Source organism: Sabethes cyaneus, chromosome 1 (assembly GCF_943734655.1).
Source record: "Sabethes cyaneus chromosome 1, idSabCyanKW18_F2, whole genome shotgun sequence".
NCBI lineage: Eukaryota > Metazoa > Arthropoda > Insecta > Diptera > Culicidae > Sabethes > Sabethes cyaneus.
In genome coordinates, this window is record NC_071353.1 from 80,916,147 (window position 1) to 80,931,790 (window position 15,644).

The following is a 15,644-nucleotide window of genomic DNA, read 5'->3' on the forward strand; positions in this document are numbered from 1 at the left end:
TGTGTGTGTGTGTGTGTGTGTGTGTGTGTGTGTGTGTGTGTGTGTGTGTGTGTGTGTGTGTGTGTGTGTGTGTGTGTGTGTGTGTGTGTGTGTGTGTGTGTGTGTGTGTGTGTGTGTGTGTGTGTGTGTGTGTGTGTGTGTGTGTGTGTGTGTGTGTGTGTGTGTGTGTGTGTGTGTGTGTGTGTGTGTGTGTGTGTGTGTAGGACGCTTTCAATCTCACTCTCCTTTCTCGGAGATGGCAGGAATGATTTTAATGTTCTTAATGTCAAATGAAAGGTCTAGGTGTCCCATCGGTCGCTATTGAATTTCATTTTGCTCGGACTTTTAGTTCAACAGTTATGTATAAAAATACGAAAAATATGGGACTTCATTATCTCATAGGTCCCTTAACTGATTTGAACGAAATTGATTGCATATGAAAGGGGAGCCTTTCAAAGCTTTAACTTCCAAATTTCATGATAAACGGGCTGGTAGTTTGAAAGTTATATAAAGAAATGTGATACAAAAGTATTTAAAACATATTTTTGTTACATATAAGCATTAATTCAATGGGAAATACTTTACAATTTATTGTTATTTGCAAATTACTGTTGGGATCTATCAAACGAAACCGAGTTATTGAAAATCGGAGGATTCGTTCAAAAGTTATTCAAACTTTAACACTTAATCACTGTATATTAAAACTTGCAAAACGTGCAAACCCAAAATATACCAATCAAGGATTGATAGTATACAGTGGACCCCCGTTCGTTTGAACGATTCCTCATGCAAACTAACGGGGTTACTTTTTAATTTGAACAACTGGTAACCCGAAATATGCTGAAACCTGTGTGAACTGGTCGCCCTGCTCTTTGTTATTGTTTTGGTGGTTTGTTTTAGTTGGCAGTTGCAAGTGCGAATATTGCATTTTCCGATCGGATTTCTCTCTTAATCGTTAGGAAAACGAAATGTGAAACCGATTAAACGCGCTAGGTCAGTACAAACGAATCGTGTTTCTGTGCATTGTCTACATAAACAAATGATGTCATGTTGAGAATGACATTTGAACCATTTTTAATTTGCACGTCGTGCAAACCAACGGGGTTCAAATTAAAAAGTGTTCAGATTGAAAATGGTCAAACGAACGGGGGTCCACGGTATAATGTATGTATGTATGCATATGTGTATGTATGTATGTATGTATGTATGTATGAATGTGTTGCGCACGCCCTCCGTGCTACGCCGCACCTACGCATACAGTACTTTGACAACGCGACGCTTCACCGTGCTGTCAGATGATCGGCTGACATATGATCCTTCAAACGATCGAACTGTCTCTTGGTCGGTGAAGGAAAATATTGCAAATCACGGTCATCGATCAAAAACGGCTTGTCATTGGGAATTAGTGCTGTACAACGTGCTTAGCGAATAATTATCAAAATTAAAACTTATCATAACTAAAATTATACTTAAGACCTAAGTTCTTATGTGCTATTGTTATACAAAACTTATTCGCTACAGGAGTGCTTCCATAACGTAAGTTGATAAAGACTTAGTTGTAAAATGATGTGAATTAAACTTAAATCTAATAGTTCGTGCACCTTATAGGTTAAACGACGAAATATCGGCGCGTTATATTAAAAGTATAACTAAATCTATAACCTTATTCGTAAGATTTGGACCCTAATCCTGAGTTAAGCATCCACGAAGATTAAATTTCTGTTAACGATAGGAAACGCACAAACGTAAGCTCATGACAGATGTAAAAATTAAACCAAATGCAATTGTCATCATTACAGGAGAATTTTAATCGCGTTACGTGAAATAAACGGATTAAAGTTACGGAAATATTGTTTTCTTGTTGCATCTGCAACAGAATGTATGTAAGTATGCATGTATGTTATATGCATGTATGTGTATGTAAATATGTATGTGTATATGTATCTATGTGTGTATATATATGTATGTGCGTATATGTATGTGTGTATGTATGCTGTATGTGTGTATAATTTGCAGTTTGTAATTTGCATTGAAATACAAGAAAAGTGATGGAGAACAATTCCAGCTCAACTAACAAGATGGTTTGATTCAACTATTTTTGATTGAAATAAAATATCTGAAAGCAGATACATTTGTCACCTAGGTGACTCGCTTTGTCACCTAGGTGACACGGTCTGTCACTTAGGTGACAGGGGTTTCTTACCTAGGTGACTCGGTTGTCACCTAGGTGACACAACTCGCCGTGGCGAGTCACGGCGAGTGACAATTGTCGTATTGAGTCACGTGACTCGCAGAATAAGGGCAAAAGTGTCCTCATTTCAACAAGATTTCTTAACGCTGCGATTAAACCTAGACCATTTTGATGTCCTTGCTTGGGAAGTATGCCAGAAAGAGTGACAAAGCCCCCTCGTGCCAACAGATTTCTTACGAACGCGATTAAACCTAGTCCAATTTGATGTCTGTGTTAGGGAAGTGTGCCAGAAAAAATGACACAAGTTCATTGTCTCAACAGATCGCAAATTCTTTACTGCGAGACGATTAAATCTCGGCGAATTTGATATCTGTGTTGGAAAAATGTACTACAGCTGTAGTGTTCGGTTATAATACGACTCTGTATGAATACGCATGCTTGTCGTTCCATTAGAAGTGTAGTGAAAAGATGTGCTGTTGATCAAATAGGATTGAATTGGTAAAATCCCTTCAACGTGGGGGGGGGGGGGGGTAATAAAAACAATCTTCAATTTCAGTAGGGTAGCAGGAAAGCAATAGTTTGTATTCTTGATTGTGTTAAATTGTTTTCAAATGTACAATCTTTTGAGAATTGAACGTATGCAATGTTACTACATTGATAAATGTTACATATAACGCATGTAGCATTTATATATGTTGCATATAGCATGTATACATGAAGAATCGAATGATTACAAGCATGAATACATGCTACTATCACTACAAAGACACTTACGTAGTCCTGCGTCACCTATATATGCGGTCGTGTCTTGTACACAACCCCTCTGATGTTTTTTTCGTCAAGTGTAATTTTTCAAACGGGCGTATTTAGAAAGGAGGTCAATATTAAATATATAGCCTAAATTATGCTCTAAAATCTGGTGAAGTGTTACCGATACGGACTCTCCTTCGAATTTAAAAAAACTTTAAAATTTGACAAATTTTTCGAAAATACCTCGCTTGACGAAAAACATTAAATTTCATAGAAAATGAATCTTTGTGGTATCCAACACATCACCAAAATTTCATTTCAATTAAAAATAGTTGAAACAAAAATAGGTCTTTTCCTAGCGTTTTAACGACAAGGTCATCAGAGTCCATGTATGGCACTCAGTATGGCACCGAATATCACCCTTCGCTTCTCTTCTTCAGTGTACCAACATGCTCCCATAGACTCGGGAAACCAAATCAAACCAAAACCAAAAAATAAAATTAGTTCAACTAACCTGCTAGCTGTAATAAGATCTCGCAACTCGAAGTACTAAACATTGCATTCTATAGGTTCTATTACTTTTTGGGGCATAAATTACACTAAATACTGAGATTTCTGCCCAATTAAAATTCCTTACTATAGTTTCACTTTGTCAATTTCACGTCAATTTTTCAGTAATTTTTTTTCGGCCGTTCCAGTCGTCACATCACTCGCGAAACTTAATTTGAGACACAGAAAACTTTAATTTACCACCCGAACAGTTATTTGGTAAGATATTATAAGGCCATTGCAAATCATTTTAAAAGTTTTTGTCACCCCCCCCCCCCCCTCTTGGAAATTGGCTTGAAAAATCGGGAGGCAAAAAAATAATTTGTAGGATATGAGTTAAATTTTTTTTTATAAAATCAATTGTCTGTGGACTCTACAACCTGAAAAACTTGAAAAATGAGTATACGAGTTGAGTTAACGCTTCTAGCATGAAATAGAAATGGAAATTCAAACAGCAGAATTTCCGAAAATCGATCAAAAAAAATTATCTTTCGTTTTTGTCTTTTTTTTCGTAGATTTTTGCATGGAAAATTATAACGTATATATTAAAAGCAAGAATAGATTTGGTTTTCACGTTTGAACTTAAAATAAAAATGCCTAAAATCCAAATTTTTTTTGCTCGATTAAACGTTCACGTTGTTTTTTTTCGCACCCCCCTCCCCCTCTCTTCAGTGGCCCAACACCGGAGGAACAAAAACTTTTTAAAATATTTGTAATGGCCTAATGATTGGCCCAAACTGTTCATTTGACTTGATATGGAAAACTTTGCTTCGTTTCGATTGCATTTCGGAATCCGCAACCGTCGTTGTTGTACGTTACCAAGGAAACGGGTGCATATGTGGAGTGATGCCATATTTACATTGAGCATGAAATTGACCAATAATTTTCGCTATTAAATTAACAGTCGTAGAGTGTCAGAAATATACTTATAAAATTAACTGATAATAAAATTCACCGTAAATAGCATTTTATGTGATAGAACTACTGACGGATCTCGTTCAACAGCAAAATAGATACGCGATCCTACGTTTCATAATTGTTCATAACAGATTATTTTCTACTACTAGCAACTCTGTGCTTGTCGTGAAAGTATTGAAATCACTAACAAATGCGACTGGACTCTGACGACCTTCACCTTAAGCAGGTGCTCTAAAACATTTCAATCGTAATTTTTTTCTCTTACTGTTACCCGCAATCGGAAATGTGTAAGGGGGATTCTGGCCAGACCTCTAAAGACCCGACTAATGCGCCAGACGACGAGTCGTCTGCAGGGAGTTCAGTTCGATTTGCTCTGATTAGCTCGTTTTCCCAGTCTGACTCCAGAATCCACCTTCAGCCATAAACCAAACTCCAATTTCTCAAGTCCCTTCCAACCAGATTTCTTCAAAATTTCTTCCTATTAACAACTCCTATTTTTAATTAATCCCAAAGTTTAATTTTACTCGTCGTTATTTAAAATGATCTTTGCTTAATTTGTGCCAGGGTGAAACGAGTTTACTCGCTAGCAACCGGGGTTGCGATCAATTTTCGCGCTCGAGGAAATCTACACGTTTTTTTATAATTTTTCAAACTTGTTTTTATGTTTTACCAAGCTTTTTTCCTAACTCTCCTGTCCTCCTATCTTTCTTTCTGTTCTGAGAAGTAATCAGTCGATCTCCCGGACCGTAGTCGCTGGCCAACGGGGAACGATATTTCTTATTGGTTCTCAGGTCCCTAATGTGTGACGTCACCAGTTTCGTTAATTCTCTTGTGAGTCGTGTTCGTTTCCTACCTCGTATCTCGTCCCTGCTTAGAATGTCTGTCCCTACAAATTGGTAATTAGGGTAAATTAACCATTAGTGGTCCAGTTAGTGCTTGAGTAGTTTTCTTCCACGAATTATTTTAAACTGGTAACGCTAAAAACGCAACCGATGGCACTTACAGTAACTTTCGATTAAAACTATAAAAATATCATTTTATGTTGCAAATCTCTATATTTTACACATTTTTTAAAACAGATTGGAATGTCCGTTTTCTTTGTAGCGACCGGGTCCATTTTTAGAATTCTAGTGTATTTTGCATGAAGAGGGTCTGCTAATGCCGACATTTCGCATTGTTAATCATAAAATGGACCCTAGCTTGTTGAAAATGTCGATTTTAAGGAGTTAATAATTAAATTCAGCTAAAATCTTATAAACTGAACTGTGTGGTATGTTTAGTGCCTTCTGTTTCATGTCATATATCCTCGGAAATAAGAAGCACAAGCTAATAAACACCGAAACTGTATCCGAGGTCTATTATATGTAAAGGGTCCACTACAGGTTAATTTACCCTAGTTTCTGTTTCTATGTGGTGTGATAACGGCAGCGTACTTACGATCTTTCTCCGGAGAACTTACAATCACCATCCCGTTGGGTGGTATACTGGAACTGTGGGTAGCGTGGTTTCTTTCCAGCGGCGAACCACCAGCGATTGCTGCCGGTGCGGCTAGACGATGCAGCGATGGAGACGGGTGGTCTTTCAGCAGGCGAACGACACGGGCAACGAAGCAATCTTTGCTCGATCGGGACCGACGGAAGGCTTCCTGTTTATGCGTGAGTCGGGGGCAGATCGCACTGGCGTTGGGACTTCTTTCCCCAGGTAGACCACTTACGACTTTGGCAACCACAGTGACGGAAGGTGGTGCTCGTGAGGTCGACTTTCTGCAGACTTTCTATCCACGATGACCAACGCACTCCAAATGTACAATACTGGACAATATAAAGTACGCACCCGCTCTCATACTATATAACACGCGGTATCTTTTTTATTGTCAAACATATGAACTCGGCATATTTGGACAAATTGTAGTATTTTCAATGCTTTAAACGATTTATGTATCGTTAAATATAAACATTAGCTATTTTGATCAAGCTATTGTATAGTTCTAGAAAAAGTCAATTTTTAGTTGGTCATAATAAAGTACGCACTACTAATATAATGACTGCACAATGCCGCCTACTGCATACGAATAGTTTCCTCGCCATCACACTGCAGCGAAGTGTCAAAACAAATTGTTTGTGATCGATTTTTCATTACTGGTGCGCGTTTTTATCTGGTACGATGTCAAAAAAGCAAATTTGTGAAGATATCCGTAAACTTATCGTTAAAAATCGTAAGGAAGGTTTCTCGAATAGAGAAATTGCTCGAAGATATGAAATTAGTGAGGCATGAGTACGAAAAACATTGCAAAATATGAGGAACTTGGAAGCGGGAAAAACCGGACTGAAAGAGGAAGAAAGCGGAGGACTACAACCAGTGATGATCGCCTGGTTCGTCGAAAAGTGGCTAAAGATCCGTTCTCTACCAGCCGAGTAATCCGAGAAATTTCCGAACGAACTGTTCGTAGAAGACTGAAGCAAATGGGATTTAAAAATGGATTTGCTCAACGAAGGCCATTTATCCGAAATGTTACAGGTTTGTTTATTTCATTTTCAATATTTGTTTTGACGTAGGACTACGTCTTTGTTTACTATACTGGGACTGAGTAACACTTTGTGAATACGAAAATAGAAGTGTAACGTTTGAATGAAAGATTTCAAATGGTAATAACTACTTAACTACTGAACGAAACTGAACAATTTATGTGTCGTTGGATAGATAAAATGACCAGCAATTTAGAGAGTTAGAGAGTAGATTTCATGGAGGGCGTAAAAGGGGGGGGGGCTCCTATACTAATGACACAAATTTCCTCAAAACTCGAGAACTAATCAAGCAAATGGAGCCAAATTTGGCATGTGGGGGTTTTAGAAGCCAGGAATTTTTTCTATGGTGGACTGAGACCCGTTGCCCTTCTAAGAGGGGGGGGGGGCTCCTATACAAATCAAATACGAATTTCCTCATAACTCTAGAATCAAGCAAATGGAACCAAATTTGGCATGTGATGGTTTCAGAAGGCAAGAATTTTCTGTATGGTGAATTGAGACCCCTCCCCTCTTTAGGAGGGGGGCTCCTATACAAATGAAATACAAATTTCCTCACACCTCGAGAACTAATTAAGCAAAGAGAACCAAACTTGGTATGTTGGGGTTTTTGGAGGTAAGAATTTTTTCTATGGTGTACTGAGAGCCCTTCCCCTTCTAAGAGGGGGGGGGGGCTCCCATGCAAATAAAATACAAATTTCCTCAAAACTCGAGAACTAATCAAGCTAATGGAACCAAATTTGGTATGTGGAGGTTTTCGAAGGCATGAATTTATTTTATGATGGTTTGAGCACCCTCACTCCTGTGGTAGTAGAATAAGGACTCTCATACAAATAAAAACAGAAATTTTTGCGTACGTGTCATATTTTTTGCTATGTATAACAAGCGGTAAGCTGTGAAAGTAAACTAGTGAAACCTTTTCGGAGTAACAGTCAGTGAATCGACCCCGCTAATTTGCGTGCCTGTTCAGGTATCAGCATCTTTGGCTCGAGCAGCACGTTCCTCACAATCATGTGGAAGATTTGTGCCTTGCCCATCTTGCCCGTATCATCATTTACCTGATGAGGACGGGAAGGAAAACAGGAGGAATAGGAAGGGGTGGATGAGGAATTTGGACAAACACAAACATACATATACCGGGAGATTTTTATACCCCCGAGGGGATACTGCAATCCTTGGTAGTTAACTTATCAAAAGTACACCCCCTGGGGGTATACTCATGATAAATAAGAGCTTATAGCTCAATACCGCTTTCGGTAAGGAACATCAAAATGTCTCGAAATTTTAATTTCCTAAAATCCGATTCATTTAAGACGTAGGATCCAAAGATCCTAAGACGCAATTGTGCTACTGCAGGACAGTTGCAAATTACGTGATATGGTGTACCGTAGTCGGATTCACATAAATTACAATGAAACGATTCAGCTCGCTGAATCGTAGCCATATGATAATTCAGTCTGCAGTGACCAGTCAGTGATCTGACAAGAATACTGCAGTTTACCTTTGAGTGTTGCAAAAGAAATTTCGCAACCTTCTCACAAGGCTTAACAATGAAACTTTTCGTTTGACGACAAGTTTCAAGATTTTCCCAATAACGTACATGTTCAGATGAAAACCAAGATCGAATCTTTTGTTTTATCCAACATGCCGCAATTGGTAAAGCAGGTTCCGGTCCAAAAACCGACTTTTCTGCTCCAGATCTTGCTAGTTCATCAGCCCATTCATTTGCGGTTATACCAGAATGGCCAGGAACCCAAATCAGATGAACGGCATTTAGAATGCTTAGTTCTTCTAATTGGGTGTGGCAGGTGATGACTGTTTTAGATTTAGAATTAGCCGCACAAAGGGCTTTTATAGCGGCTTGACTGTCAGAACGGAAGTAGATAATCTTGTCTATCAGTTCTTTCTGAAGTGCAAACTGAGCTCAGCACATAATTGCAAAGATTTCAGCTTGAAAAACGGTGCAGTAACTACCCAACGAATAGGATTCCTCCAATTCCAGCTCACGGCAGTAAACACCAGCACCCGCGCGACCTTCGTACAAGGAACCATCGGTATAACAGACCACATAGTCGGAAATTTTCCTTTCCATGTAGCTTGATATCCAATCCTCTCTAGGAGGAAAGTCACTTGAGAAAGTCCTATACGGGAAAGTACGCATGAGCGTTACATCGCTAGGAGCAAGGGCAAACTTGTCCTCAGCAACAATTTGCGACCACAATCGAGTATGACCCGTGGAACCGTTCACAGACTGCCAAAGGCCAATCGCGTGTAGTCGATAAGCACATATTTGTGCCTCTTGCTTCAGGTGGAAGTGTAGAGGTTTAATATTGAAAATAGCTTCTAGGGCGGCAGTAGGAGTTGTAGTAAATGCACCAGACATTGCCATTAAACACATCCTTTGAAGATGGTTTAGCTTTGTCTGGACAGTCACAACTTCCCCTCTCTGCCACCATACAAGACAACCATACGCCAGTATTGGTCTGACAACGACCGTGTACAACCAGTGTATGTATTTGGGTTTAAGCCCCCAAGAGTTGCCAATGCCTACGTGCCTGTTGCTATTCATATCAAAAGAGAAGGACATTCGATTGGCAAGTCTTAATTGCCATAAACGTGATTTGGCTTTAATTTTATTTGTAACCAATGGCCTTTTTAAAGGCCACAAGCGAGTTAAAGCAAGATTATTGAAATATGTCAAGCTTCGCATAATCATATTTAATACAATAATCTGTGGACTGGTTATTCATTACTATTTCAAACTTTATGATGCACACAATTGATATTTATAAGAAATCTCTATGTCTCAATCATTGCAGGCGTTGTACTTATGAACCCACGTCCACGTATTTTCAAATCCACCATTGCATTCAATGAAGAATTGAATCTGAATACTTCGCTGTTCTCTTTTTAGCATTCACTTAAACAATGGCACTCACAGATTCTTATAAACATACATATGCCAGAAAAACAGTTTACATTAGTCTTTGATTAAATGATCGGACATAGTCCTACGTCACCCTTTCGTACAACCCTCCGGGCTGTATACCTTGTAGTTTTTAAGTAATATTAATTTGTATAGGATCAAACGTCTTAAAGTTGCTCAAAAATATATCGACAAGCCTCTGGAGTATAAAGCCTCTGTATAAAAAATCTTCTGAAAGTACATCTATAAAGCTAATTTTTGTTCGATCACTATGAATAGTTATCTACTATAAATAATGAGAAAAGCATGAAAGTTTCAAGATGTGGTAAGTGCGTACTTTATTTTGTCCAGTACTGTACCTATAGAGGTACGCAACCTTGAGACGATAAGTACACTCGGGGGTTAGCCCAGGTCCACCGATCAGGTCCGTGGGTATCTCACAGGCCGTTCACCACGACGAGGAACGCACGTTATTATAGCTGTTAAAAACGCTGCGAGAAACGAGGTCGTCACCGTTCTACGACGATCACTGGAACGGTACGGTTGCGCGTAGCACACCCAGTAGTCGTTAGCCACCCACGTGGCTTCTGAGAAAATAAATTTTCGTTACCACACACCAAACTAGACCTACTTTTTTCTTTTTTGTTTATTATTTGTTTTTTTTTTCTTTGAACTCACACTTAATTTCCGACTCACTTTCTATTCTATCTACAAATCGTGCTACATAAAAATCATTTATTAGTATCACATTTAGGTTAACTATCTTCTAACTCACTTGTAGAGTAATCTCTTCAGAATTCCGACTCACATTTTTTTAATTGACATCTTCTTTAAATAAAAATCAGAAGGGTTGTGTACAAGACACGACCGTATATATAGGTGACGCAGGACTACGTAAGTGTCTTTGTAGTGATAGTAACATGTATTCATGCTTGTATTCATTCGATTCTTCATGTATACATGCTATATGCAACATATATACATGCAACATGCGTTGTATGTAACATTTATCAAAGTAGTAACATTGCATACGTTCAATTATCAAAAGATTGTACATTTGAAAACAATTTAACAAAATCAAGAACACAAATTATTGCTTTCCTGCTACCTTACTGAAATTAAAGATTGTTTTCATTACCCATGGTTCCCCACGTTGAAGGGATTTTACCAATTCAATCCAATTTGATCAACAGCACATCTTTTCACTACACTTCTAATGAAACGGCAATCATGCGTATTCATACAGAGTCGTATTATGTATAACCGAACACTACAGCTGTAGTACATTTTTCCAACACAGATATCAAATTCGCCGATGTTTAATCGTCTCACAGTAAAGAATTTGCGATCTGCTGGGACAACGAACTTGTGTCATTTTTTCTGGCACACTTCCCTAACACAGACATCAAATTGGACTAGGTTTAATCGCGTTCGTAAGAAATCTGTTGGTACGAGGGGGCTTTGTCACTCTTTCTGGCATACTTCCCAAGCAAGGACATCAAAATGGTTTAGGTTTAACCGCGGTGTTAAGAATTCTTGTTGAAATGAGGAAACTTTGTCACTTGATTTGGTTTACTTCCCAAGCACAGATATCAAATTGGTATAGGTTTAGATCATCGCAAAGAATCTTCCAACCAATCACGAAGCGAGAATTCTGGAAAACATAGGCTCATTATTTTCAATTTTCAATAGTTCAACATTAAGAATCCATACTTTTCTTCATTTGGGTCAATTCTTAGAAGATTTTCCGAACGATTGGTGTAAGAATATTGAAAATCGATCGGAAAACCGCTGAGCTATTAGCGCTCAAAACCTTTCATTTTTCGTGACGCTCGCATTTGTCGATTTTTTGGAATGACACCCTATCTCAAAACTTACCGTAAGACGTAGTCCTACGTCAAAAGCTGGCGTAACCGAAATACTGGAAAAATTATAAATTAATTAATTTACGAAAACTATCCGAAATTCAAACTAAATTCTCACCATTGACTGGTAAGCGTTTTTTTACTTTTTTTACTACTTCTACTACACTGGTTTCACTTCTGCACTTTTGATTTTCGATCTTATCACGACGGCGGTCTAAATAGGAAAGACCAATCGTCTATTTTTCCAGACTCTCCTAGCCTGCTTTGTTGGTAGTAGCTTGGCAAAGACTTATAACTTTTGAGGTTTGTAAACGAAACACAGCCAGAGAAAAAAGAAAAAGAAGACACAATATTATTTTTTCAGCCATCTTTTATTCTACTTTTTCGTTTTCCTTAAGCTGTTGTTTTATTTACGACACTCAGAAGTTATAAAATCCTTTGCCCAGCTACTACCAACAAAACAAAAAAAAGTTTGTTCCAATACGTTGTGCAGTTTCCGAGAAAAAGGTACATAAAGTTTGAAAATCGTAGTTTCCCAGAAGCGGCGTTTTATTCCGCAGAAGTTGTTCCACGCCGCATTGGAATGCTTAAGGGGCCATCCATATACCACGTGGACAGCTTAGAGGGGGTGGGGGGTCTGAAAATGTCCACGCTTGTCCACGGAAGGGGGGGAGGGGGTATGGAAAATGTCCACGTGGACAAGTTTTTTTTTCCTACAAAAAATAGAAATTAGAAACAGCAATGTTGAATTGATTCTACATATGTATTAGCATTAACCATTGATCAGTGATTGTTTTTGAGCTCAAATAAAGATTTATCTTCTGAGGCATATGTTGACCTAAACACATGAACCGATCATTACGAGGGCACATATCTGATATAAATCTTATCGAAAAGATTAAGCCTGCGTTAGTACACATGGCTGTTGATTGTCGAACCTGACATTTGATGTAATGCAGTAATCAAGATATTATTATTGTTTTATAAACCTTGTCCTCTTTTGAAAATGATAAAGGTAACAAAAGAATCCACGAATATTCACCAGTCACGTGACTCATTTATCATTTAGGTCGCGCGTGCACCAAATTTGGATTGTAATTTGTCTCAAAATCAAATGCAAGGGCATCCATGTGCAACGTATTTCCAAAAGGATTCGCCTGCAGAAAATTTTATAAATCACATCGCATCGGAAAGGTCTTGTGTTGTATTGAAGTAGACGGCCAAACTGAGGTGCTTTGGTTAATAGATACTCTGGACAGAGATGAACCGTCAAGCGAAAGTCAAGCTGAAACGGACTTTATTGCAGTCGATAATAATTTGCAGTAGACAAGATCACAAGAATTAAGGTTCGAACACCTTGCATACGGATTATAATAGGCTGCGGAAAATTGACGGAAAATCCATGGAAAAACTCAAATTTCCGCAACGACTGAAAATCCGTATGCATTGTGTCGGGGCCTTTAGACTGGAGCTTCCATTCACGTAAGCTTTTTCTATAAATACTGCATAAATCAAGTTGAAAATAAAATTTAGCAGAATACATTTCAGTTTTGTTAAATTTGACATAAGCAAAAAAAATGTCCACGTGGACAAACAGAAGAGGGGGTGGGAGTTGATGCAATGTCCACGCCTGTCCACGGAGGGGGACGGGGGGGTTGAAAATTGGTATTTTTCTGTCCACGTGGTATCTGGATGGCCCCTTATGTCTATAATCGTTTTTTGGCCACTTCCCGTGGTCGGATCATTACAAAATTAGTACCAAAATATACGGAAAAGACTGCAGAATCAAAATCTGAAATAAAAAATGATTCCTTAAAAATTTTTAGTCGTTTATGTCCCCTTAACTTAAAATTGAATCTAATATTGATATAATTGTTAATTGGTTTTAAATTGGACTTGAAACTAGATTTGAAATAGGACTTGAAATTGGACGTAAATTCAAAATTGAAATTAAATTTTGCAATAGACATGAAAGTAGACTAGAAATTAATCTTAAAGCAGGAATTGAAGTTGCATATAAATTGGATTCAAATTGCATATGGAATTGAAACCAGATTTAAAATTAGTTTTAAAATCAGTGTTGAAATTGGGCATGAAAAAAATTGAAATTGGACTTGAAACAAAGTTGAAATTGGCCTTAAACTAAATTACAAGTTTAATTTATAACTAGATTTGAAATTGGACTTGAATAGGGAACTATTTTTAAGTAATTACTTCACCTATCACAGAACAGATTATTTTAAAAACTGTAGACTTCTGGGTTACAAAATTTTGAAATATTAAACTTTAAAAAGAAGCTGGGGCACGTGCCTTTGTGTTCCCCAGCCTTGGCACGCCAATCTTTGTGCCACAAGAAGTTGTTGATATCATGATTATTATTCATGGTGTATTTTCATAAAACATAAGCTCATTTTGAAGATTGAATTTCATTTCGTGTACAGTGTTGTTTCATTATGAATATTATTTATATATATATATATATATGTACCTTGGGATCTAGATTTTCTAACTGTATCAGAAACTCCAGTTATTGTCGAAGCGCTTCCCATAGTTCTTTTGGTAGGGCTGCCACTGCTTGTTATACTCATGCCTCGCTCGTGTAATAAGGTAGGAATTGAGGAAGGTGCTGAATTAGGTGTAGTTGCACAACTACTGCTACCATTATTGTTGCTTCCAGTAGTGACAGTATTTGAGCTGCACAAACCATTTATCTACATAAAAAGCGAAACAATCAGAACAATTTCGGACTTCTCTTATCGAAAGTACATGGTAAGAAGTATAATTCCTATAATAATTAAGTTTTAAGGTGAATTTGAATATTTCAGAATATTTAAAAAATCAGCGCTTTTTACTTTTATTATAACATTATAACAAAGGTTCCAAATTTTAGGTGAAAAAGAACGCGAAACTGATCCGAGACTTGGAATGCCCAGTACTATACAGCAATCGATTAGAAATTGAACAATATCTAAATGTGTGGTTTATGTATATGATTGTGTGTAATGCTATTCTAGTCGTCTGCTTCGTGGACTCTTGTTCTATTTCTCTCATTTGAAATGTGTTATTACCTAATGGATTGTTTCTCAAACAAACATTTCATTTAAAAGTTATAAGCAAAAATTTAAAAATCATGGAAAACTATTTTCTCATAAACCTCTCAATCGATTTTTCTAATTAAATTTTATTATCAAATGAAAGATTTGAATACCTCAAAGTCGTCTGTAACCTTTCAGTAAAAATACACAAGCGGTGCAAAAGTTACACTTAAAAATGTTTCGCCTATCTGCTATGGCAGCGGTTCCCAAATGGGGGTTCGCGAACCCCCAGGGGTACGCCAAAACTTTAGTTCGCTTCAGAATAGTATAGGGAAATCCGTCAGGGGGTACGCGAACCGAAAAAAGGTTGGGAACCGCTGTGCTATGGCATAGCATCTAAGGATAGGAATCACTTTGTGTGTGGTTCCTGGCTGGTAAACGGTTGAATAATGCGTACCGTCAAACGGGGTAACTTGCAACAGTTCTCAACTATGAGTGCAAGTAAAACCCTGTCTGTAGCACAATTGAGGACATTTAATTAATACAAAGTTATTAGGTCTAGAATAGAACAATTTCACATATTGAGAAAAAATATGCGATCAATATTGGCTGTTGTAGAAGTTTTTAACTAGATTGTTACTAGTAACCCCTTAAACGGGGTAACTTGCAACAAGCAATGTGTTTTGAAAATTGAACGAATTTAATGATTTGTACGAGTTTCTTTTAACTTGAATATGCAAATGATAATCCGACATGCGATTTTTAATGCTTTTGCCATGAATATACGCATAAATGTCCTATGTCACGCTGGTGAAAATAATTTATGAGCCCCGTAATGGAAATTACGAATGAAATTTTTTATATTATTCATGCAGTTGATATTCCGTGTCTGGATCCGATAGAAATGCC

At 37.7% G+C, this 15,644-nt stretch overlaps 1 protein-coding gene across 4 annotated transcripts in view; it reads right to left on the bottom strand.

Annotated features, from left to right (window-relative positions):
• Positions 1–15,644, bottom strand: part of LOC128732919 (syntaxin-binding protein 5) — a 1,693,445-nt gene that overhangs the window by 848,042 nt on the left and 829,759 nt on the right. Inside the window, exon 13 of one of the 4 annotated variants that reach the window (XM_053826373.1) lies at positions 14,189–14,411. The exons of the other annotated variants lie outside the window; for them this stretch is intronic. Within the exon in view, the coding sequence (XP_053682348.1) occupies positions 14,189–14,411 (223 nt within the window). The remainder of the gene's footprint in view (positions 1–14,188; positions 14,412–15,644) is intronic. 4 annotated transcript variants of the gene reach the window in all.